We start from the raw sequence: 27,012 nt of genomic DNA, 5'->3' as shown, positions 1-27,012 counted from the left end.
GCCTTCCCCCTCTTCGCCCTCCTTCTCCTCCACCACCATCCTCTTCCCTCCCTCAATCCTCTCCTCTTATCTTCTCAATGGGCTGGTAACCTCACCATCCCTCCTAAAAACCTCACCACTCCAGAAACCTGAAAGACACAGAAAAACAACAACTCTTCTAAAAAGACTGTCGCTCCACCTGAGGGAAGTTTGGCATGCCTCCTCACTCCAGTTGAGTGAGTTGTAGTAAGTGGAAGTAGAAGAGGGATCCCTTGTTATTACACCTTCAGAAGGAGATACAGCTCCGGGAGAAGGAGCCGAGAGAGGACCAGTCATGCGTTTCCATTTTGCGTTGACGCTGCAGGCGCTGTGGACCAGTGTTTGCCAGGCGGCCATGCAGCACTACCCTGCAGCGTGGGGCCACTACGATGTGTGTAAGTCCCAGATTTTCTCAGACGAAGGCTTAACCTGGGACTACATGGCCTGCCAGCCAGAGGCAGCAGACATGACCCAGTACCTGAAGGTAACTCTGGATCCCCCCAACATCACCTGTGGAGACCCTCCGGAGACATACTGTGCCCTGGTGAGTACATGCAAAAGTGAAAAACAATCTTCCCTTAGAAAAACTGTACACACACACACACACACACACACACACACACACACACACACACATATAGGGCTGGGTACCGAATTTGATACTTTTTAGCCACACTCTGAATTGCCTACTGAGTATCGAAAAATGCCTTGTCATTCGATCACAAATTTCAATACCTAAGGAGCAAATCTCATCAGTGTCAGTGAGCCAATAAGCATGCAGCATGCTTCTACAAAGATCTAATAATGCTGCTGATTGGCTGTCTAATGTTACACGCCGTAGAGGCAGGAAGGAAAAACTATACGTTGCGCACAGAGACAGGGCTCACAGAGTAGGAGCTGAAAAATAATTGAAAAGATTTGTGCCGTAATGGATTTTATAAAATTGGTATCGAAATAAGTATCGTTTAGGAACCGGTATCAATGTTACGGTATTGGTATCAGCATTGGTATCGAAAAATTTGGAAAGATACCCAGGCTAACAAATACACACACACACACACACACACACACACACACACACACACATTATACCAAGGCAGCTTTCTTATCTGTGTCTGTGTATCACGTATATACCCGGCTTGTTCTGACCCCACTGTCGTGACAGACGCATTTAAAGCCTGTATGACTCAGATACATTGTGGCTGAGGAAATAGAGGCTTGTGCCCATTGACGTCATGTTCTGCTGTTTAGAAAGCTGCTTCTCGGAGTGCACTGCAAACCCCGTATGTGCTGTTGACGCTGCTTACTTGCAGAAAACACTGTGTAACGTGATTTTACCCTGGAAACACACACACACACACACACACACACACACACACACACACACACACACACACACTCTTCATGTCACTCCCCGCACACATCAGAGTCACATAGAAATACAGTGTGATTGCAGCTTCTCTGTTGCGTCAGTGTTTGTCTTTTAGCAGAGGTTGATGAATGGGTGGCCTAAAAATTCAGACAATCTCTGGGTGGTATAGTGTACAGGTGGACTAAAAATACAAAAGGATGTATGAGAACTTAAGTGGAGCAGTATTTTAAGTGCCAGTACACAAGGTTTTTGTTTTTCTTACATTTAGCAACACCTTTGCACAAGCAGTGCTGTAAGTGGCCCAACATAATATTCACTGTTAGCATTCATTACTAGTCCGTATGGTCATGTTTCACTCTTAAAATGTTTATTTAGGGAATCCAGTCCCACGTTTTGCCTTGAAGGCTGATACTTTCCATTTCAGCATACATGCCTTCCTGTCTGTCAGTGTCAGACTTTCTGGTAATCTACTTTGAGATTAGGTACGAGGTGCTGTGTCTCTGCAGCCACAGTGGTTGTCAGGGCCCCTGCTAACAACTTAGATCTACTTGTGTGTTTTGGGCTAATTAGCAAATGGTAGTATGCTTGCACGCTAAACTAAGATGGTGAACATGGTAAACTGTATACCTGCATGTTATCTTTGTCACTGTGAGCATGTTAGCAGGTTGACCTTAGCATTTAGCTCAAAGCACCACTGTGCCTATGTACAGCCCATGGATGTATAATAAGAACTGGATACAGTGTTCAAGGTGGAGCTCCGTTCGTTCCTATAAGAGTTGCTCAGTAGCGTATGAAGCCATCATGGAGCCAAAAATTACCCAGATGATCAGCACTGCTTCCGCACTGTGTGAATGGATCAAATTCTGAGAGTGAAACGAGTCATTTTGCGGGGGTTGTGATGCTCACAAAAATGTATCCACTGATTAGGGTTGCACGATGTTGACAAAATGTGATATTGCGATATTGATTATGAATATTGCGATATCAATATTAATTTAAAGTTTTCTTACAGCACAAGGTTTATTTCAACTGACGGTCGTATTGGACTGGTCCAACATGAATAAATAAATAAGAACCATGTCTACAGAACAGGACATGTTTTACTGGTTGTACAGTATAAAATATATAAAGAGAACAGGACACAACTTTTCTTTCACTTCTGATTCGTTCCGTTTTGTTGTCTCTATTTCTTCACTTACACTGTCACTCTGTCGAAATATGCACACACATGGTACGCTCCATAGGGTTTGTCGCGTAGTGGACCTGTGCACTGACGTACACTAACATGTGCAAGTGGCACGGTAACTGGCCAATGAAACATGGTCATTATAGCGTTTCAAGCTCTAAATCGAACACAACTAAGCCACACAGCCAACGGACGGGACGCAACGCTCCACAAAATAAACAAAATATTGCGTACTTATTGCGACACTTTCAATATAATATTGCGATAACGATATTGAGTCGATATATCTTGCATCCCTAGATATAATATTGCGCAGCGTGATATTGCAATAACGATATTGAGATATCTTGCACCCCTACCACTGATTTACATATTTACTGATTTTCCCGTGTAAGCTTATGGGGAAGGCCAGAGGAGTTGCAATTCCACCATTTGGCGGGAACTTCCTGGGGGCCTGGTACAGCCCCACAGTTAGCTTTAGACTCTTAGTCCTGTTCCCATACAAACCAGATACTGTATATAATTAAATACTGCCTTATTGTCCTTTTTCAAATCAAAGAGAGAAGCCTATTCTGTATGACAAGAATACTAACAATTAGCAAATTTGCTTATGGTGTTTTGTTTCAAGTTCTTTTATGACCAAAAGCAGGGCTTTTTGGAATAATGAACCAATTAGTTTTTTAGAAGGTCAGGGTTGTTGAATCACTGAACAAATTTGCCATGATCGACTTGTTGACGAAGTGGTCTGTGTTGTTGCACACTAGTTTAATCGTGATGACTTAAAAGTGATGTTTTGTAGGATGAGAGGGGTTTAATATTCAAACACAGCACAATAAAAAGCACTGATTGGTTGATTGCTTTACCCTTTAAAGTGCATGTGGTGCTGTTGATTCTGCAAATTACATTGCAATCATGAAAATCACAAATTTCTGGTGGAGCTGAAAAGAAAATGAGCAAAAGATGCATATTAGGTCAAGTATTTAATTAGCAAGCCGCCCTTCTTCTTATTCCGGGCCCTTTTCACGTTAAAACTCACAGCTGGTCGCCTCAGATTAACGCTAAATGATGAATCCATTTTGGGCCATCGTGTGTTACCGAGTCATCAAAGATTCTCTCAGAAGAAATGCACTCCTCAACAGCTTCAAGAGCTCTTTAGATAAATCGCGAGATGTTCCAGGAAAAGTAGTAACTTGAGGAGTATAAATAGACAGTTGCCATCAGCGGAAAGTCAGCTGAGGGGAGACACAGAGGAACAGAGAGGGATTAACAAAATACAGATGACAAAGACAGTGAGCGAATAATCAAGAGAGAAGCGAGATGGCACGAACATGGGGGAGACAGAGACTCAGAGGACTATGTGCAAAGCAGACGGTGACTGAAGAACTAATATCTCCTGCGTGGGGCGGGATGGAGGCTCTGAAATGTGAATAATTCAACATGTTTTGTAGCTAATGTGTTTTATTCATAGGACACATTATTCAGCCCAACATCTCTCAGGCACTTTTGAAAAATGCTGAGTCCCGTCATTGGCCAAGGTTGGTTGAAGGCAAAGATGGTTAAGGGGGTGGTGAGGCGGTAGGAAGCCATATCCGGGAGGTCATTGTCAAAATGGGGTCACCCTCTGTTCTCCCTCTGGGTAGCCCCGTGACCTCTGATTGATCCACATTTGAACCTGAAGTGTGTCTGGTATTTGCTGCGCAGCGAGTTGTGTTGTGGATAAACTGGATGAACAGCAGTCATCCGTGTCTGACGCATCAGTGGAGCCATTCTATTTCTGGACGCACACTGAAAGAGTTTATTATTACTATTGCCAGCCTTTTAACAGTCTGATGGTCGCTTATTGAATTAGTGGGAGTTTGCGCCGCGCTGTCGCCCTCATGTCTCCGGCAGTCAATGTGATAGGGGTGCTTCAATTAAACAGGCAGTGGTTAGCTCCCACATAACCATTTCCTCTCTCTGCTGTACTGTACTCATCACAAATCACACAAACATCAGTGAAATATAACCCCTGCCGCTTGCCATAGAGCCCAATTCTCTGCAATTGGCTTATGTTTACCCCAGGCAGTAACATGGCTCCAAATCAACATCAGAACAATTATCATTGATATTCCAGCTACTCCGGCTGCCAATACGCTGCTACAGTGCCAATAGTGGTTTGTATCGTAAGTCAGATCATTGCAGATTCGGGGCAATTATCATTATGGCGCGTTATCGGAGAATTTCATCTCTCTGGTAATTGATTCTGCGCTCGTGGAGGCGGGTGTATTTTAAAGCCTGGAGTGCTGAAGGTAACAGACACCGAAGCCTGAGGAGAGGAGAGGAGAGAGAGAGAGAGAGAGAGAGAGAGAGAGAGAGAGAGAGAGAGAGAGAGAGAGAGATGCAGCAGCTCCAAGGTGTGGTGCTTAAATGAGCATGACACACACACACACACACACACACACACACACACACACGTATGTACACTTATACACACACCATTCTCTCAGTAAAGGCTTTTTATTCTGCTTCTGGCCTGATGACCTTTTCGATAGCAATAAGCTGGCATTCACTGAACTCTGGCACACAAATCTGCCATCATATGAGATTTCACTGTCCCCTCCAGTTCGACTCAGACTGGCCTTTAAAAGCATGGACAGACTGCAGAGCCTCGGCCAGTTGGTTGACTTGGTGCAAGATTCAGGAGAGCAGCTTTGACTTCATACAAACGTGATGTACTATTGCAGAAAAAGCTGATTCTTTTTAACCAACTTGTCCAAAAAGACTAATTGACAGCTCTGATTATTAGGTATTCTCTAAAGCTCCATACTGGAAAAGTTACAAAATAGTAAATGCAAATACTTATTTTACATTTAGACTGAAGTCTGTGCTGCCTAGTACAGGTAGATTAAACGGAGTAGTAGTTGTGCTTTCCTCATGTCTAGCCCCTGTACCGTATATAGAAGGGCTCTCAAGGGAATGATCAGTTTCATTTATTCTACTGCCGAGGTTTTAAATAACATCTCCAACACCAAAAATTACCAACCAGCATAACCTTGCATGTGTTGGTTCTTCTTTGATGCACATGGCATTAAAAATAGAAAATAGAAGAAGCCCCTTTCTAGGTGTAACTCCATAATTTATACTAACCTTGCGTGTGCGCGTGTGTGTGTGTGCTTGTGTGCCTGGGCATGTCCCTATGCATTCCTGTGAAAGTACTGTCTGTCTCTATTTGTGCCATCAATTTACAACCAGGAAATGCTGATGAATGCTGAAACCTGAGTCCCGGCAGGCCGGTGCATTTCATAGCCAATCAAATCTAAATGAGGAAACAAACACACACACACACACATATATACACACACACACACACACACGCGACATCACGACACTGAAACACACTGACAGGCAAAGTGGGTGCGCGCACACACACACACACACACACACACACACACACACACACACACACACGTTTTCCTTGATTACATGTTAATAAATCTGTGGCATGATAAGAGAAGGTAGCTAACAAATATTGTCTTAATTATTCTGATTAGCTAATGAGATATGTGCACTGATTTAACTCTTGTAAAAGTGGACTTTTGGCCCATTTTATGAGCATTAGCAGAGCTGGATGAGCAGTAAGGTTAGCCATATTGGAGCATGTGGTGAGCATTGTAACTCTGGTGGAGGTGAAAACAAATACTGTGGTGAAGATGTGAGACGTGTGTTTTGTTCTGCATGTGGTGTTGCTAATCATCTGCTCGTTTATTGACAGTGAAAACAGGTGTGCATCGTTCTAATCCCTCAGCAGTGACTGGGCACTGTCAAGTGAAGGAATGGTAAACCTGTTACACAATACATGACACCAATACATTTGGTGCACTCGTGTGTCCCCTTGTGTGTGCCTATCACTAGGCTTAGATGTTAGAAATATTTAAGTATCTTAGGTTTTAAATGTTACAGTTTAACTGTTTTACTCACCCCCTGTGCTTACCAGAGCAGATGGTACATTCCAGGTTAAAACAGGCTGAGAAGCTAACAGTGTTACTAACTTCTCTGTAGTGGGAGAGAAGGTTGCGGCCTGACATGGAACTTTAACTTTTGTTTGTTGATTTTACTTCAGCTTTAGGTGTTGAACTTGGCCAGGGTTTACATTTTTGCCTCTTGGTTCAGTTTATTTTTCACTCTTTCGCAGTAATGTCATTAGATGAGGCATTGTTCATGATCCCTGAAATTTACAGTGCCTAAAGAAATCCCTAAGCAAACCCCAAGGGTGTTGCATGTAACTGATAGTAATGTGTAATGAAAACAATGGACTAACACAGCATTGAGTAAAAGATTGTAGCTCACAAAGGCTTGCATGATTAAAGTGGCATGAGGGACTTTTAATTTGTGTTGACTCTAGCGGCCCCTTTGGGCCAAAGCGGTAGTGTTTTTACCACACTTGTAAAGATCTGTTGAAAGCCCGATCGTGTTTCCGCAGTCTGTCACTTTCCCTTTTAGCATTTAATTGTTCTTCGTTTTAATTTCCTTTTTTGATGATGGTGATGGCCCGGCCCCAGTATTAGCCAGAACTACAACAGATAACTTCTAAAATTAAAATACAATTAGGCCTATATAAAGAAATCTTCTGCTACCTTTTACCTGGCTGGATACTCACTAACACCGGCTTTTCCGGTGTTACACTGAAATCTGTGACCCATCAGAATGTGGTACTGTAGAGGCGGTCTACCTGCCGTAAATCATTTTGTGAATTTGCAGGCATTAATAAAAACTACATATAAATATAGTTCTTTTCACGATTAGCCTTGTTTGCTGTTACAGGTCATTTATGATCATCACATGGGAAATTAAGCAGTTTCAGAAATATTTAAAAGTTCCTCATAGTTACTTTAAATTTGATTTTTGGTTCTATGTATTTTGGCCACAAAATGTGCAACATTACATTGCCCTTTTCCTAAGCTGATCCTGATTAGAGGTTTCAGACAGACAAAGCGTTTGAACGCCACCGTACTCCACCCACCCAACACTAGCAAACTGTGACACCTCTCAACAGGCTCAGCGCTGACATTTCCTTGAGAAACGTGTGTGCTGTCAGCAGCAATATGTCTCATTTCATATTGTAACAGTCAGCGCAAGGGTTAGAGGAGAGTGAGCGGTGGCTACAGTCTTGTCTGTGACATTCTGTCTCACTTGTTTATATTGGCTTTTTTTTCTATAAGGCAGGACTGCAAAAAACAGCACAAAGGTGGCTTTTTAGAACTGCGGATTGATTTGAAAAAAAGGCCAGATTCAAGAATGTAGTAGCAATTAACCAGCATTGAAACATTGATTAGTCATTCAGTAGAACTGTTTAACATCAGAGGATTAAGTAAACTCGATCCATTTTATGTGTCTTCTTTCATCTTTGCTAGACCAAACCAAATCAAAGGCTTATTGAAATTTGTGACAGAGGCGAGGGTATGGACTAAAACAAGCTAAAAGGAAAGATGTGTGTAATTCCCGAATTCTTGTTTCATTGTTATTTGTTTGATTAGTGATTGCTATCGGGAGTGCAAAACAAGACTGGAGTTATTTCTGCATAATTCACCAACAGGCAGCGTTTGAGAATTGACTGAATTGTTCATACATTATCTTAATCTGTGCTCAGGGAAGCTGAGCACACTTTTTGTGTAATTTAATTAGTCTAATCAACCCTTAAAAAACCATTTCAATTTGAAGTTTAGGTAGCACACACTCCTTTTATGAGTAGAGCACTTCATAATCTAAGGAGCCATAAAATAAGACTAAAGACTAAAGCTGCACTTACATTACCATTGATGCAACCACCAATGATAATGTACTGTATATCATGCTGCAGGAACAGAGGCTCGCAAATTACCTAAAAATACACATGTGAGATGTGAGATGCTCCTCTGGTGTCCTTCGCTCGCATCTCAGGAGGGCCCTCCCTCCTAAGACCTAAAGATAGGAGGCAAGGAAAGAAATCGAGGATATGCACATTGAGAAATGAGAAAAGGGGCTTATGATCACTGTGACACTGAGCACTTATGTTACTCAGCTGTGTTTACCTCATGCAAATTTGAATTCCCAAAATTCACACGTTTGACCTCTGGTCACAATTGAAAGTTTATGGATAAATGAAGAGAAGTGGATACCTTGATTTAAAATGATGTTCAATTCATTCCAATTAAAGTTGCTCACTGGGCGCACCAAACATACGAAATGATGACCTTGATACGCTTCTCAAGACATTTAGATTTTATATTTTTTATTTGTAAAGAGTCATTCTGGTGTGTATGTGTCTTGGGATGTTTTTTTGGGGCCACAGTGTGTCACATGACCTGCAATTCCAACTGTGACCACAATGCCAAAGCGGCAGCACAGACCAGGGCTTGTATAGTAAAGATTTTTACCCCAGACCTCCAGATCCTCGAATATGTTAGTACAGGTTGGGGCTACAGCAAGAACAGTGAATTAGTTATCTTGGGCTGCTACAGGTTTCTGTAGAGAAAGTTGATGGTGAATGCAAATTTAAGGAACTTGAAGGAAGACTAATCTGTTGCATTTCAATAACGCACATCTAGCAAAGCCATCTTCACAGTCCCGTAACCAGAGGAAGTGTCAGTGTGTTGTACTGGTGGCGTTCTTCCTGTTTGACATCTTTGCCGGCTGCACCTCCGTTGGTGCATACTGTGTCAGCTGGGACCACTGTTCACTTATTTTTCGGGGGGCAATGGCCAGTTAGGGCATCTCCAGCAACTCCATGCAGCTGCCCTTGTTGGGGTGCTAAACCCCTGAAAAGGTCCCTCCTCCATAGCCACAGCCAGTAGCTTGATTTCTATGCCTTCTCAAACAGTTCTTTAATGGCCCTCTGTAGGTTTGTCCCGTCCATACCAGCAGCACAGAGAAGTTGCTGATTTGCCCACAAAGCCCCTGCATTCTTCCACTGGGTGGATGGTTGCGGTCCAGCCAGCCTCTTTGCACTCCTGTGCCTTTCCAGAAGTAAGCAGAGACGTCATCTTTCCTGCTGCTGACTTCTGTCGGTTCTCTCCTGGCTTGACAAAGAGAATGAGTGGTCGATCATGTGTTGCCATAAAGCAGGCACTTGTCCTCACTCCCAAACCACTGGCAGAGGTTTCGGGGACATGGAAGGGTCAGATGTCTGCCCAGCTGATGCCTCTGCTCGTGCTCCTCGCTGGCCCTGGGACACTGCCTTGATTAGGTAGCATTCCTGCTCCACCCGTGTGACCTCCTCCACGACCATGGTCTTCCTCTGCTCCCTCGTGGCTTTGGAACACTGCACATGTTCTTCCCGGCCCAGTCCTCCTACTGTCTTGCACTCTGCCCAGGACCTCTTTTTGCTGTAACCTGCTGGTGGTTGGTCCACCCAGGAAACCAATTAGATCGGCAACAGATTTCCATGGGCGGACTTTTTTTTTTTTCAGCATTCATAATAGAAAAAATGGCAATATTTTAAATATTTACATTTCATTTCATATATTTCATTTATATATATATATATATATATATATATATATTTCATTTTGTGAGAGGCTGTTGCGTCGTGATCCAAGATTCACAATAGTTTTTTGATGCAATGTGATTTTCCTTTATGCACGCAATGCATTTGTAATTTAGCCAATGAAACCACAGCATTACACTTTTGTTCAAAAGGGAAAAGAATTCCCTTGCAATATTGTAAATCACATCTAATATATAATAATAGGGATGTAACGTTATGAAAATTTTACCTCGGTTACAGTGACCAAAATGATCACGGTTTTCGGTATTATTGCGGTATTTTTGTGTTCAGTATGTTCAGAAAGCACTGATAGGCCTACACAAGCTGAAATTGTTTCAGAAAGTGTAACAGTGTTTATTATATTACAAAAATATTGGAAATAGGCTTGTAAAAACTATTGAAACACTGGCTACTGAAACAGTGGCCTGCTGTAGGGGGTCCGGTAAGAACTTGAACCAGAGATGTCTGACTTTGAGATCTAGGAAGATTTATTTACAACTCCAACATGAAGTTAACTATGAAGCTGTATTTGACGTGGTTCTGAAACATAAGCAAATAATAATGCACATTAATAAGCATCTGACTTACTATAAACATTATTTACCAAAACTAAATGTTATAGCTACCAGCATATAACAAGAAACAATACTAAGAATTACATTCATTTCTCTGTAATAATTAACATAAATCTAACATATTGCTCAGTGTAGTATAGTATAGTATTACTATGGCCTTTTTTACAAGGCTGATAAATGTCCTGAGCGCTGTCATCTCCTCCGCCATGATTCCAACTTCAAGAAACGCACTGTAGGCTACGCAGTGCAACTTCAGGAGACTGGGATGAAGCTGGGAACACGCGGTTTCCACACCGTGGTAATCCACCGTGATAATAATATTTTAAATGAAAACGTAATTGTTATCATCAGCATTTTTACCTTGGTTTACCGTTACACCGGTAATCATTGCATCCCTATATAATAACAAGGATAATATGACAGTATGAAAACAGCATAGTAAGGAAATGTACGCTACTCCTCTGTATACTGACAGCACAGAGCCGTCACTCATCATGACAAAAGTGCTGCTGTTGGTTAAAAGCTGCATTTGAACTATATTTTGTTCATGCTAGAAAGGTGGTCTAAATCCGGTCCAAACCTTCCTGCCACAACAGATCAACAGGCCTACAGACAAATTACTACAGGGCACTAAACAAAATATTATTATAGGAAACCATCTGGACAGCTCAAAATGCTCACAATAATTAGGGTGACGTGTCCAGAATTGATTGATGGTGCATCAATCAACATTGGTCAGTGAAAACATTCAACAATACTAACAATTACTTTCACACATTGCAGTGGATGCAGCAATTGTTAATCAGTCTCATGTTTTGCTTTCTCGTTGAAAATGAACGTTGGGAGGTTGAGGGGTGCGAAATTGGGGGGCACACAATGCACTGTGGAGAGGCATTGCACCCCAGTGCCATTCATTGTATTCCATAGGGAAATATCTATCTTATAAACTTATGTAGAAATATTAAATGATGCACTCATGCTAAATTTCCTAACATAACTGACACCTGAATAACTCATTTTTAGTTGTCAAACACTCTTAATATGAAGACCGCTAATTGTAGTCACTAGTTCTTATAATCTTCAGTCTGCTTTTTAGGGGTATGGCCTGCCTGCGGTTTCCCATAACAAGCGTTCATTTTGTAGCTTGATACATCCAGCTGAAACACGACCAGCACAGTGAGAATAGGTTGAATATTGTCTAACACAGCACAGAACTGTCAGACAGCATCTCTCTGCCCAACGTGAAGGTTATACCCACCGCGGTCACAGGAAGCTCTCATCAAATTCTCTCTGACCCATCCTGTGCCATAAACTTTGCATGAGCGTCGGGCACTGTCTGAATTTTTTATCATTTTCTTATTTCCTCAAACCGCTCGTTCCTCTAGGTCTTCAGGCGCCAACACAAGTGCAGCCTTGTCAGCGAGCCGAGGCCAGGCTCAAGAGAAGTCTATTAAACTTGTGTTGGCAGAAAAAGCCACACTTCCTCTTATGGGCATGTTGTGGCCCAGCCTCGCGTAGTCCAGCCTGAGTGAGACATAGTGCGGAAACATCCGGCCTTGCATATTCTTACATCACATTCATCTGTTTTTGATGTTTGAATGCATTCTACGAGGGTTTTGTTTTTGTGCAGCATGTACTTCATTAATGGTGTAGCAACAGTAACAAAGGGGGGTGAGGTCAATTATATGTACATTGCTGTTATTGCTGCAGTTAATATTGCCTTTTATCTGCCGTGTTTTCTTTTATTTATGCTATTAACATCACCATCATCAGCAGCAGCAGCATTGTCATCATTAAAACGATCACCACCAATTTCATTATCGCCCGTATCTTTATTGTGTGATATTTTATGGGGTAAATATAAATGGAAATGAGTTTTGTTTAAAAAAAAGCGCAAACAGGAGGATATGTTTACTTCCAGCGAGAAAAGTTTGTAAAAGTGAAGTTGGTGAAGAGTTGGTATGCAGACAACATCAGGTGTTGCTGTGATGTTGTGCGAGTGTGTGTGACTCGTCTATCTGGGCTCCATCAAGGCGTTCAGTGTTGCCTCACCGTTTACGCTGCCATAACAAGATAACAGGGGGCCTCCTTGACTCCAGCTTCCCACAGGGTTTTCTGTTGACTTCTTTTTTTTTCAAAGTTTGGAGCAAAACATGTCCTCCTTTGCCATAAAGTATGGAGAGGAAAGCTTGGAGAATCTGAAGAATGAAAAGTAATGAAAAATAAAATGTTTTTCCCCACCGTATTGAGATATAAAACTATATGTAAGACTATGAAAGTGCCACTTGAAATATATTCTCTTGCACGTATGACTTCAATGGGAGAAGGGCTAACGTTTCATTTTGGGAAACAAAAACATTAAATTTCACTTTCATTCCGCTTTGGTTTGCAGATACTGACATGATGAATTCCCAGAAAATTAGTATTGAATAAAAGTCAAGAGAGGAATGATCTGATCTCTCATAGCTCCGATTTAGCCTCTGCTATTGACTACAAGTCACCCAGAAATATCACATTGTCTCATTGTTAAATGCTCACTGCACTGACTGGATTTGATGACACAGACTTTTTCTTCTCTTTCTCTTGTTTATTTTATTTGACGAAGGCGTTTTTACCCCCTTTTCTCTCCAATTGCTCTGTGGGCTTCAAATCCCTCTTGCGGTAATGGGGGCTTTTGTTGCATTTCACAGTTCATCACTCATGGTAAATTATGGTCTGAAACCCCCTCCATCATCCCCCTGTACTGTACTCCTTCCACTCCTGTGCACAGGGCTCTGAGAATAGGTGGAGATACAGTGGTTGGCTGCTGGAGAGATCCGTTGATTTTAATTGCTCTTCGAACCTCTGGGGTGGATTTCCCTTCAGAGCTCACTTGCTTGAACACTGATTTTTACAATCCCCCTTCTCTCTTTGGGACACGGATAACAAATGGCAAACACACACACACACACACACACACACACACACACACACACACACACACACACACACACACACACACACAGGCCAATACAGACAAGCTCAGAGAGCCCAAAGCATGGCATGCAGTGTTATTCATATTTAGAGGCACTCATGTTTTCATTTATTTTTGTTGGGAGGGCTTTTAATGTTAATTGCAGCAGATAAGTGGGAGTGTTGTGAATGGAGCAATCCCAGTGATCCCATCTCTCATTTTTATCCCCGGTGGGAGGGTCAGATGCTCCCACAGCCGTGGCAGACGCTCTCCCTCCTCTACTCAGCATTCCAAAGCAGCAGGGCCTCCCGCTCCTCATCAGCACAATAAAACCCTTCTGTTTTTTTTTTGTTTTTTTAAAGTGACTGGTGTATGTGGCATGCATGTATGGGTTTGCCTCTGTCTGTTTCTATTTGTGTCTGTATTTACATCCACACTACAGGCTTTCATGAGTTCTGAACTGCAGCTCACGTCTTACTGTTTTAGATGACTGTTCACATCTATTTTAGGATGTAACCTACTGTATGTGCCGAACGTTAATGTAAACTGCTATGATGTGGAAACAACAAGGATGTTCAGAACAACACGTGCCAGTATGTGCCTTCAAATTCTGCCTATTTTGCATTCTTAAAACCACTGGGTGCAGCCAAACTGCAATGCTGCCATTTTACAAATGTCATGATAGTCGTCTCAGGTGAGCAACATATAGGCCGCATGCCTTGATCAGTTTAGTATGACATATCCATCTCATCCTGATTGGAAAGGAAGAATTGCAGCTTATTGTATTTCAGGCGTATTGGAAATCATCAGAAGGGAAACATTAGGAAGTGTTTCACCCTCAGCTGCATGGTATGAGATGTAATGCATAACTTCTTGATGTCAAAACTTGACCGTTTGCAAACAGAGAAGAAAACCTGCTGAGGAAACATAAAATAATTTTAATGGCAAAATGGGCTTTGACCTGATGCTAAACGCTATATTTGTTACTGTTGGCCTGAAGCGTTAATTAGTCCTTATTTAACTTAGATAAGTAAAGGGAAATAAAGTGGAAGCCACTTTCTCAGAAGTTTAATGTTTTTCTTGCCGGTTTGGTCTCCGAGGAGCATTCCTCTCCTCTCAGATAGCTTTTCAGCCCATTCTGTCGTCCTCCTTGTTTGAGGGAAATGTGAGGCTGTATGTTTCACCCTGACAGGCTTCGAAAAAGACTCCTGGATTACCTTGACTGACAGCTCCCAAACCCTAAGATCTGTTGTGTCTGGCCCACACTGAGCATAGGGCAAACTCTGAATCAATAGCAAAGCTATCAGTGATGGAAATTCAATGCTGAATCTTGAACGCTGAGTACCCCCTTATGAACTATATAAGAGCATTTTTCCGCTGTTCATCTCAGGTATTTTTCTCCCTGGCAGATACGAGTACTGCCGCATTAAGAGAAAGTGTAAAGTTTGTTGGAACGTGCTGAGGTTTTTAGCCATCTGAACTTTTGGGAGAGCACTAAAATGGCTCCTCTGTGCAGTGTCCTACACATGGCTGAGTTGCTTTGTAAGCTAACATCTGCTCAGCAGAGGGAACCGGAGCGGTCAGCGCACAAGACGAAGGTCTGGAAAATGTGCTTGCTTAATTAAAGAAGGGGAAGAACCAGTGCAGCTATTTACACCTAATTCTGACATAAATCTGCAGTTATCGCACTGGCGAGACTGTCCTCTCCCCAATTTAGGAAGGACCCAAGAGCTTTTCCTTAATAAGCAATCCTCCTGATTAAGCCCAGGCAGGAGTTACAGTCTCTTTCTATGGGAGTGAAAAAGACAAGAGAAGCTGAATTTAACTAGAGGGAAGGTAGTTAGCAAAGTGCCGTCATGGATATTGAGATGGTTAGCATTTTATTAACCCCAGTCAGGACAAAGAGAGTAATTGGTAAATTGGGTGTAGACTTGCAGTATCTGCAGGACTTTAGCCTAAGGGTGCTGGGATTAAGACACTTGGCATTTCAACCTCTCCATCTCCCAAAGCATCCACTGAGCCAATACTGTCTGCCTCAGTCCATTGCTCCCCTAATTAGCAAGTTGTTTTATTTCCTGTGGCTGCTAAACTAGTTTCGGTCTCTTTTTTTTCAGTCTGGAATGAGAGGACATGCAGTAAAAACATCTCCCACAAGGTGCAAGGCACTTGTCAGAGAAGCATCATGTGACAAGGGTGCAAACGGTAATCTGTTCATTATGTTCGCAAGAACAGCAAGCGATTGAGAGGCTTGGCATGGAAATGCATTTTACATCCTCTCTGTCTGCACATCAGAGCCTCTAAATGAAATGATTTACTTAGAGGTGCCAGGCATTTGCTGTTACTCTGGGACACACATTGTTGTCACGTTGAAGGCTCTCTTTCAACGACATTCAGCATGGCTTCAGACTATTCCCCCACTGTAAAGACGAGGGCCATGAGCCAAGCTGCAGACGCTGTGGCAGGGAGCGTTGGCGTTTGATACGAATCAGCTACCCCCTCCTCGCCTGAATTCCCTTGGATCTCATCAAGGGCTTTCTTCTCCACGTATTATTAGCTGGCTTGCTTTCTTGCCATCACCCTTCCTGCTTTAGGGAATATGAGAGAAACACTGAGGAGCAGACAATTATACATCAGTTGTGGATTACATATATGAAAACCAGATTTTTATATGGTTGGTAGATCTATCTTTGACCTGCCCCTTTAGTGATGGCATCATACCTCACCTCTCAGACCATTTTAGTTTTTTTCTATTTTCCTTATGTGAATTAGCCCTTAAATAGTGATTGTATGCCAACACTTACTTCATGAAAAAGTAAACTCAGACACATCATCATATACAATATGATGAAGTGTCTGAGTTTGCCAGGTTACTATGGGAATGTGTCGATTCTATCAACTGTCTCAGCTAAAGGACATATTATTTATTTACAGTATTCTAGACCCTCTATGAAACATGCTTCTTCACTTTCTATATGAGAGCTAGATCGAGAACATCGTGTCTGCACATCAAATATGAGGCTACTGCCAAAAGCTCCTTAGCTTAGCTTAGTATAAAGACTGGAAACAGTGGGAAACGGCTTGCTTGGCTCTGTTCAAAGGTAACAAAATCAGCCTACGAGCACCTCTAAAGCTCAATGATTAACATGTTTGTTTAAACCTTACAAAAACCAAAGTGTAAAAACACCAAGTTGTGATTTTACGGGAGGGTATGTGCTGGACTATTTCTTGGACGAGCACAGGCTCTTATTCTACCTGCCGCTGAGCTTTTTGGGATTAAATGGCTTTCTCAAGAACACACCCACGCTATAGGTGTTAATGGAGAAAAGAGTTTTCTCATTAATTTTGATACAAATTTCATCAGCTGTTTTTTGTCATTTAAATCAGTCACAAGCCTTCCTTCTCTTCCGTATCTGCTGCCACCATCACTAGAATGTTATAATCATTTTAAAAAGGTCGCCTTTGTTTGTGCTGCAGATTATCTATGCGTTAGCAAAGAGGAAACACAACCAGATTTAGATCAGATAACAAAACCAAGAGGAAAGATTTCCAGCTTTTACCCTGGTGTTAATGATATATCGGAGCAAAAGCTGGCTCGAGTGCCTGATTCATTGCTACTGACTCTTTTGAACCTGCGGAAGTGCTTTTGGAGAACAGATCATAGGAGCCAACGTGTGTCTGTATGTGTGTTGGTGTGTGTGACTGAGTCTCGCTGTGTATCCGGGTGCCATGTGGCACCGAGCAACTCAGCTTTGCTCTGCCAAGAGATAAGAACACAGGGTAAGCTGCTCGCTGCGCCAGCCTACTGGATTTCACCTCTGAATCGTATTTGTTGGAAGTTGTAGGGCTGCTCTATTTCTGAAGTGACAATTCTTGCAGAGCGTCATATTGACTTTATATGCTGTACATGCTCAACGTGAGAACCCATTTGAAATAGATTATCAATGGCAAAGCACTTGAGAGAGAATTAAAAAAAAGCAGTTAAATCCTGTGTCGGCTGGAAACTGAAACCTTGTTAAAGCATTGTTCGTGGAGTATGTAGTTTCACATGGTGATTAGGAATATTAGCATGTAATAGGCTGGTCTGATATTTTTGATTATGGGAGTACTCTAATCTTAAGCACTTCATGTTACCATAGCACCACAAAGATTATGTGAGATGCTGTTTAATCCACTGTGTTATTGTAGATCAGAACACAGTGAAATACAGGGAGACGGAAGTAAAGGTGTTAGACTGTTGTGCCGACTGGATGCATGTCTTGCAGAAGATTTCTGCCAGTGAAACGTTGGCAGCAGTCAGCAAACAGGTCTGCAACAAGAGGGCAGAGCCTGCTGGGAAGTGTAGGCGGAGGCTGGCATATGGCTGACGCTGCTCACAGGCTTTTGCCTCACCAGTGCTTACCCTTGTTAGGCTGCCTTTTTAGTTTGTTTCAAGTGTGCAGAACTGAGATAATGCAGTCGCTTAGTTTTAGTGCAGCATCTTATATTGTCACACTGTTGTTACAGTGTCATGCCAGTGTGTGTATGTGTGTGTGGGGGGGGGCAGAGATGATAAAAATGTTGATACTCACCAGATTCGCCTTCATTTATTACCGTGTGCATAAAGCAGTGAGAAGCTGCAAGGGCTTTTTCTGCCCCGAGTGACACCTCTCAGGCAGTTGTGAAGCCTGAAAGAAATTACCTGCAGACACTACTCAGTGAATAAAAAGTGCTGTCAACTTTGATTGTCAGTTAATATTTTTTAATTTACAATATTCTCATGAAAAGACACACAAAAACATCAGTCAAAGACGACACAGTAAAACCCAGTGCTCTTTGTAGTGAAGATGGTATGACGGCTTTCAACTAAGTTACATTTCATGTTACCAAGACAAATGTTTTGTCTTGGTAAATCCAACAACCATCTGCTAGACCTTGTGTTTCTTCCAGACTGCTGTCTGACCGCTGAGGATCAGTATCTGTGGTTGAAGAGGCACATTGTGAGACCACAAACAAGTAGGCTTGTCACACTTTGGTTCATTGGCGCAGCTAATTATGCGATTGCTTTAACTCACTCGCTCCAGTCCTGTTAAAAGCTTACTTAGTTCAGAGCATTTCAAATTCATTGCTTGCTCCTTGAAATTTACAATGGTTGATTTGAAAAGTGTCCTGTTGTGGTGTTTTGGGGAAGCTCAGGTGTCCAATCCTGTGATACCAACTTCCTGTTGGAAAGAATAATGTAAATCTTGTTCTAAAAGAAAGCACATTTTATCCATGTTACCCTTGCACTTTAATGTGTTAAGCTTAAAGCATGTACTCATAACGGACCTAGTTGTTCCTCTCTTACCTTAATGGCTGCTCCCTGAAGCAGTCACAGAAGATGTGAAAATTAAAACTTGCTCTGTTTTCAGCTACTGTACACTGAACCAGTATTTACCTTTTGTTATATAATTGCTTGTGGCGTGGTTCCTGTTTTTACCTTTTTTCGGGGCTGTTATAAGTTATACCTTATGAATATTCAGAACACAAACTTTTACATAAAGGCCTGGTAGAAATACAATATATGTTTGAGTGACAGCCACTAAACACTCTCCCTCCTCCCAAATCTTGTTTTTTCAAATCCCTTCTGGACACCGCCTGGCTGCCTCCAGCATAACAATTTAAATCCCACCTGATAATACCTCTTGTCACACTGACAGCTGTCATCAAGTCAGCCGTGTTCACTGTTTAGTTTGCTTTTCAAATTAGCAAGTGGATATTCTCACAATGGTCTTTGTTTTTCCTCTTTTGAAAAAGGAAAATACACCATCAGGGAATGCAACCAGGCATAGAGCGGCTTTTGTTCATTTGCTGCAGTTTGCTGCCGCAGTTATTGACGTTCTTAATGTTTCAGTTTGGATTTGTCTGGTAGATACTCATGGTACAACCTGCCTGCTGCCATGTCTGAATTTATCCCTTTCATTATAGAAACTATAAAGCTTTCAACGTCATCCGAAAACACAACCCAGTGAGTTGTTGACAGTATAGTGCATGGTTAGTGCAGAGAGCACAAAGTTCTCAGAGACAAAGCTTTATTTATGGCTTGCTGCTGTCGAAAACAACTTCATGAAAATGTCCACATCTGACGGCAGAATTCAATTTGGGCAAAAAGCTTGAATTTTACAAGGTTGGATTAGAAGATTTACTTTGAGTAAGACAGGTGTAGTGTTGCATTCCCCGGCTTTAAAAAGCAACAACCTATAAAGTATTTAGAACCAAGTTGAGTTGTCATATCAGCATCTGTTCAGCATCAAAATACTCGCAGGGAAGTATCATATCCTCAGCTGCATGTCAAATTGCAAAACAATCATTACGTTAAATTACACCAGCATTATGGCAATGATTTAAGCTTACTGTCGGCCATAAAACACAGTGTAAGTGGAGCCTGTGGAGTAATCAGCTAATGTTCTGAAAGAAACAAACAATAATATTGAATCGACTGACAGAGCTGGAAGGCGTGCTAACCCGTAATCACTCACCTCTCCGATTACCCCCAACCGTGCCTGCAGTGTTTGAGTTGTAACAGCAGCCATGACCTGTGTCTTTGTTTGTTCATGCGCACAGTGTAAAGGTTAACTGAATTTACAGTGTGTCACCTTGCTGGTGATGGTACAGTACACAAGCCGAAGTGGGCATTTGGAAGTGTGTTGGCTTGTGTGAAGCAGGCTGAGGTGAGAAGCAGACCTGCCTGAAATATTGAGATCCAGCCAGGCTGCTGATCACAGCCTTCCTCTTCACCTGGTTGAGAGATCCTGCTGTGAGGAGATTCAGGTTGAGGTAAACACTCACAGTACCACTCCTGTCCATCTCTCTTTCTTTTGTTGTTGTTTTGTTACAGTTTTATACTTTTATTCAAATACAGCCTTTCTTTTAGCAGAGTTTTAGCAAAGTAGCAGTGCCTGGTAGCCATTTAAATATGCAGGCTCACACATACATTTCCAAATAACTGTAACACTACGCAATATCACACAACTCTGTAGCCCCCCTCTCAGTCTCTTCTTTGCCTTTTCCCACCTGTTTTTCTTTCCTCCACATCTGAATTCCTCCCGAGCAGAACCACACAACCTTTTGTTACCTAGCTGAACAACACACCACCGCTCGGTGGAGAGCTACAGTAAGCCTTTTGAATCCATTCAGGTCATCTCTTCGACCTGTTTCAGCACTGCGAGGCCAATTGGAAGAGGAAAGTAAGAAAGCAGTAACGAAGGCACTAATTACCTTTTGTCAATCAAGGCAGTTAACAGCACATTTGTTTCAGTGTAGCTATAATGGTATGTAATGCTATATGCCGAAGATATAACACTCTACAAAGACTTTCCCCGTCCATTCATAATAGGCTTTATGTCCGTGACATGACTACCATTCTGTATTTGTGTTCATGTGTCACATACAAAGTGCAATATAACGTTTACAATGGACGTCAAGGCCTTGCCACTAAATTGAAGTAAGATTCATCACCTGTACACAGTAGCCTTTATTTCACCCACATTAAGTGCTGGGCTGCGTTTAAAGCCATTCAAGTTCTTCTACAGAGCTCAGGTCCAAGGTCTATGCAGCATGTACCTCCACCCCTAAGATGGTCATCCTCTATTCAAAAAAAGCTTCAGAAGAAACCCCACAGTGGAAGCTTACCAAATGCCCTCTCGCTTGAAACGGCAAAACTCAGCCCAACAACGGTTTAGTTTGCAAAGTTTCAGCCTAGTTGGTTTGTTTACTGTTTGTTTACTCTGCCTTTAGAGAACATATTTGACAAATGGAATGCAGTTTAGCCAACTTGGAAAGCTTGGATGTGAACAAAATACAAGATAATTACACATTGAAAACATTTGGTCAGACTCAGAGCATCACAGAATTCATGGTTAGAGAAGACAACGTTAACATTGACCGTACTACTAGAACTGTACTGTGGCACTTACAGTATGGCAGTAGAACCGAGCCTGCGAGTTAAATTGAGTTTCCAATTATGTTAAATTTCTACACAACATCACAGCCTGTTTTCAGGGGTTTATGGATATTTAGGAGGTTCATTAATTCAGGGAGATTGGCTGTCATATTCCCATTAAGAAGTTAAAACTGGGAGGAGGTTTGGCAAAGCTGTTCTTTCTCGCTGCCAACAGACTCTCTCCAAGGGTTTCAGTCTGAGCGTGTGTGTGTGTGTGTGTATATTATTTTGTGGATTAGTGGAGAGGTGATATTGGTAGTTGAAAAATTACAGCCCCAAAAATGTTTGTGAATTGTCAATGAATGTCAGTGTAGCTATTTGTATCATATTTTGCTAAAAGACAAGAATTATTCAATAATCCATGTTACGTGGGCAAAGGAACTAGCCCTATTTAATTGATACAACAGCATATTAACGCTCTTGGCTTTGAAATAAGATATTCAACAGTCTCCACTCTTTACACTCTTCTGGGCTTTCCACCAGATTTTGTAACCTGGCTGCAGGGATCTGTTCAGAGTCACGTGAGATAGCTTGGACACTGAAATTGGGCGATTAATGTACTATACCAGGCATCAACAAATGGCGGAACGCGGTCCAAGAGCCTTTCATCTGTACCCATCACCAATTTCTGATAAATTAATGAAAACAAATAATAATCTTGATACATTTGCTCAACAGACAAATGTAAGTATGGGTATCTTGTTTGGGTGCGGTCTCCAGTGGACTCCAGCATACTGGTAGGTTAGTGTTCGCCTTTGTTCAACTTTGACTGAGCGGATGTGCTCAGTTAGCCAATAGAAACGCTGATGCATTGCAGAGCGCGATCTTCCTCCTTTATTTATTCATGCCATCCTTTGCACATTAACACACTGCCAGACTACAAACTGTAGCTTTGCTCTCTGTGATCACTCTCATCAAAATGTATTTATCAACCACATCAGAACTGTGACATCTGTGCATGTCAGTCAAGTTCTTCTAAACCAAACTCAGAAAGCCATTTCTTTATGGACCTCACACAGCCACACAGATATTTTACAAATCCTGGCAGTAGTCTGATAATGCCACAGAGATTAGATCTTTAAGGAAGGCTGAATTACAGCCAGCCGTCATGTCTGCCGATACTGTTGAATCAGAGAAAAGGTTGAAGTTTGATACTCCACAATGATATGCGTTAACTCTAGCTTCAGTGATTCCTTATTTACGTTGAAATGAAACGCCAGTTTGAGTGCTATTGACATTGTAGATCCCTGTTGCATCATAAAAAGCTGCTGTTATTTGCTCTCCGTTCTGATAATGTATCTTGTTTGTAGATAGTGTGTTAGTGTTTTACTCCAAACATACAAAAAACCTGTTTAACCAAATACTAAACTGTGTTTACTTTTTTATGCATAATTTGAACCCGGAATGTTTCCCTTCGGCATCCCCTTTTTTTGCCACCGCTTCCCTTCCAGCCGGCTCTCCCTCTCCAGTATCAAAACTAGGCCAGCTGAACAGGGTAGGCACAGAACAGTTTGCCAGTGTAGTTGAAATGAGAGATAAAGGCTGAAGTCAAACAGGCGCTGGCGAGGCAGAGCACCGTCACCGATTTCCCAAGTTGCATCCGAGAGCTCTCGAGCCGTTAGCTTCCTGCCATGTTTAGCGTGGTGACAGAGCATTTGTAACACCTCCGCCCATGGCTTCCACATATCTGTCACGTCAGATGAAATCAACTTTCAGAAGGGAGAAGTAAAAGAAGAAGCGGTAGAGGGGGAGAGGCACGTACAGGAGTAAGAGAGAGATCTTTCTCTGCTTCGCGAGAAGTGGTTTGAGATGCTGGGAACAATGGCACTGCACCCTAGTTTCACTACGCATTGTTATTGTTGTCAGTCACGGGCAAGAAAGTCATGCCTCGGCTTGTGGTGTGTGGACTGGGGTGATACAGAATTGCAGGAAGCCAAGGGTGAGAAAGAAGGGGGAAAGCATGTAGAGTGGTGAAAGTGTGATCCTGGGAATTAAACAACCTTGGTGTTCATACACTATACTGAATGAAAACCAGCAGATTGGTAACTGTAATGGTACATGGTTGAAAAAATTGAGTCACATTCATCAAAGCATGTGTAGAACAAGTTGTGATGTATGCGTATGAACTGCCCGTACGGACAAGTAAGTTTGTGTTTATCAAACATGTGCAGGTACAACTGAACAATTAAATGAACATTGATAAATCTCACCGCTTCTGCATCCATCTGCTAATGCATGTACAGGCTCATTTACAATAATTATTGACTCTATAGGGTTGTACGTACTACCTCATGGCTGAATTGCAAATGTGTTCATAGCTCTTGGTGCCACATTGTATATGTAGGAATCTCATGTCTAGAGACTAACAAATATGACAACCTTAAAGAAAATGCTCCTTTTAGAATTCTAGAAGTCTTAGAATTTTAAATGCAAGGTGAAATTTCACCGTGGTTGCACAAATTCGGTTTTGATTGCACATATCTCTGTAGGAGTTCATAAATAGTCAAGTACCAAAATAGAACACGGGAACCTGCAGTCAGCACTGTTCTCTTTCATTTTACAAACCTCCTCTACAGAAACCTACTTCTAACACCTCTACAACAAGGAAAGGTAGATATTACTTTATTTTTTGTCCCATCCTGCACACTGTAATTTGCAGTTACTGTATGCATATAAAAAGCTGGGGGAAAAAAAGTGATGACAGTACATTCCCAGGACATGTGGGAAATAAATAAAAATAAATACATTTTTTTTTACTTCTTTTAGCTGTGAAATAGTAAAAAGCCAAATGATGTTCGTCACAGCGTTTCACCGCAGTTCCCAACTTTAAAAAATGACACTTGAATAAGCCATTCTGGTTTGGTTCTAGTGTCTGTCAAGACCGCTCTAGTTAGTGATTCTTAGTGGGACTCTCCTCTTGCAGAGCAGCAGCTCATTAGCACAGAAGCTGCTTACATGAAACAACAAAAATGGACTGTTCTGTTAACTTACACAGTATGTCTTTATGTAAATGAATACAAATACATTATTTGGATATGAACGGATGATGTGCTATAAACAGATACCAATAGCATCCTCTTCAACCTATTGACAAGTAGCTGTTTGACATTTGAGGCAAATTGTGTCAGAGTCAGAACTCATTCAAATCAAAACACACAGACATCACTCACACACACACACACACACACACACACACACACACACACACACACACACACACTTTTGTATAAGGGGTGTTATGTTAACACATACATAACACGCCTTGTACAGATATAAAGAGTTAATTTCTAAAAACAGATAGAAGCCATTCTTCAAATTAATAAACCAACACTAGACCTAAACCTACCACATGAAGGTACATGAAATACAATCATCATACTTCCTGAGTGAGGCCTCCCTTTTTTAAAGGCAAAATAAGAACATTAAAGATTAACATTTATGTGAATTCTTACTTTACAGTGGTTTTACATTGTAAACTGTAGGACTGTAGTCCTATGAGTGTAAACAAAGAGGTTCTCCTCTGTCCACCACTGGCACATATACCTTTATTTTATCTTTTTCAATCTTATCTGTTGACTTCTTAATGAGCACAGCCACAGATCACAAGATCAACCACTTCATCTAATCCCTCTTAAAAGGGCATTGCAGCCTGAAACCTGTGTGCTTCTGCTGTGTTTGGTGCCAGATATGTACATACACATTTCTACAGGCCACCCCATGTCACACACACACACACACACACACACACACACACACACACACACACACACACACACACACACACACACACACACACACACACACACACACACACACACACACACACACACACACACACACACACACACACACACACACACACACACACACACACACACACACACACACACACACACACTACTCTGTGTGGTCTCATTAGTTTGAATCTCTTAGTTTAATTAATCACTATCCGAGTGCTTAATTCATCTGTAATTTCAGCAGAGTTGACTTGATTAGTGTAGTATTCCCCTCTGGCCTTAAAGTTTGATTTCCGTACTTCTTTTTAGCCCCCACACACCCACCCCTCACTTTTCTCTCATCTTTTATAATGGTGGCTCATCAAGCGCTCAGAGACAATCAGCTGGCGGAGCACCCTTGACTCCCTTTTGAGGATTGTGATTATGATGGCGTTGGATGCTTGAAGTTATTGTCATGGAATCAAGTTGATCCACTTTTGTTTCAATGTTGCTGCGTGCGAGCTAGGAGAGTCTTCCTTTAGTTTCTATTTTATAGACTGCTGACTTATTTTGACTGCAACGAGCTTTCAGAGAGTCAATGCATCAAGTGTCTCTTGCTTTGGTGCGCAGTTGCTGGTGGTATTGAAACGTTTTTTTAGACGGAGAACTACATATTTCAGAAATATTCACAGGATTTTTGATGGCTGCCTTCGTAATGACAGTTGTAGTGACTGTTCACAAATATTTTCTAAAGAATATGTGATTTAATGTCACTTTGATACTACTTCTTTTTTTAATCACTTGGCAGAAGTTAGATGCGGTGACTGAAATGGGGCACAATTATGTTCTGTTGTTACAACTGCTGATAACCTGAGTTATTAAGCTATTTAATGTAAAATCTGAGAGAAAAAAAATGTCAAAAGAATCAATTCTTGGCCAAGTTTAGGAGTGATAGTGCCAAGTCGTGTGTGTGTGTGTGTGTGTGTGTGTGTGTGTGTGTGTGTGTGTGTGTGTGTGTGTATATATGCCCACTTTGCCTGTCAGTGTGTTTGAGTGTCGTGATCCTGAGAGGAAAAGAGAGGAAAAGGCCCGAGCTCTTTTTCCCAGGAGTCATCTGCCAATCATTTCCTCAGATTCAGTGGTAAGAAAAAATGGAGGGGAGGGAAAGAGACAAAGGAAAAAGAATAAAGAGGAAAAAGAAGAAAGTCTCCCTGTAGAATGACTAAATAGACCTTCAGTGATCTGACAGAGAGGCCTGGAGCTGAATCCCAACTACCTCTGCACAGTTAAATATCCACACTGGGACCGCTAAGCCTTACCACGCTATTGATTTTAATCATCTCTCAAAAGCTGTGACTTTAAAATAAATAATAAATAAATAAGAGACTGGAATCCAATTGGATATTTTTGACATCTCCAACACTCTCAGCTCCCCCACCTCATCCTGCAAGGTGCTAAATTTAACCCCTGCTCTGGCTGCTGCTGACCAAGTCACAGAAGCGCTCATTAACGGGAATATATTCTCCATGTTCTCACGGCGCTCTCTAGAGCCACTAATGAGGGTTAAAGCTCGATGACGGGAGCTTAATAGAAAAGACATCGCTAAGAGTGAAATGTAAAGGCACTTATATGACTGTTAGAGCATTCCATGCAAAAATTGTGTAATGGAAACTCTGCTTCTCTGCTTATTTTTTAATGGCAGCAGGCCAGATCACAAGTTATTTCTCCTGATAG

At 41.8% G+C, this 27,012-nt stretch overlaps 1 protein-coding gene across 1 annotated transcript in view; it reads left to right on the top strand.

Moving 5' to 3' along the window:
- The first annotated feature begins 313 nt into the window (after positions 1-313).
- ntng1a (netrin g1a) overlaps positions 314-27,012 on the top strand; it is a 108,255-nt gene continuing 81,556 nt past the window's right edge. The window contains exon 1 of the mRNA XM_078281154.1: positions 314-562. Within this exon, the coding sequence (XP_078137280.1) occupies positions 314-562 (249 nt within the window). The remainder of the gene's footprint in view (positions 563-27,012) is intronic.

Source organism: Sander vitreus, chromosome 22 (genome assembly GCF_031162955.1).
Source record: "Sander vitreus isolate 19-12246 chromosome 22, sanVit1, whole genome shotgun sequence".
In the NCBI taxonomy this organism is placed as follows: domain Eukaryota; kingdom Metazoa; phylum Chordata; class Actinopteri; order Perciformes; family Percidae; genus Sander; species Sander vitreus.
The sequence above is the reverse complement of the archived record's forward strand: the minus strand, read 5'-3'. Positions and strand labels throughout refer to the sequence as shown.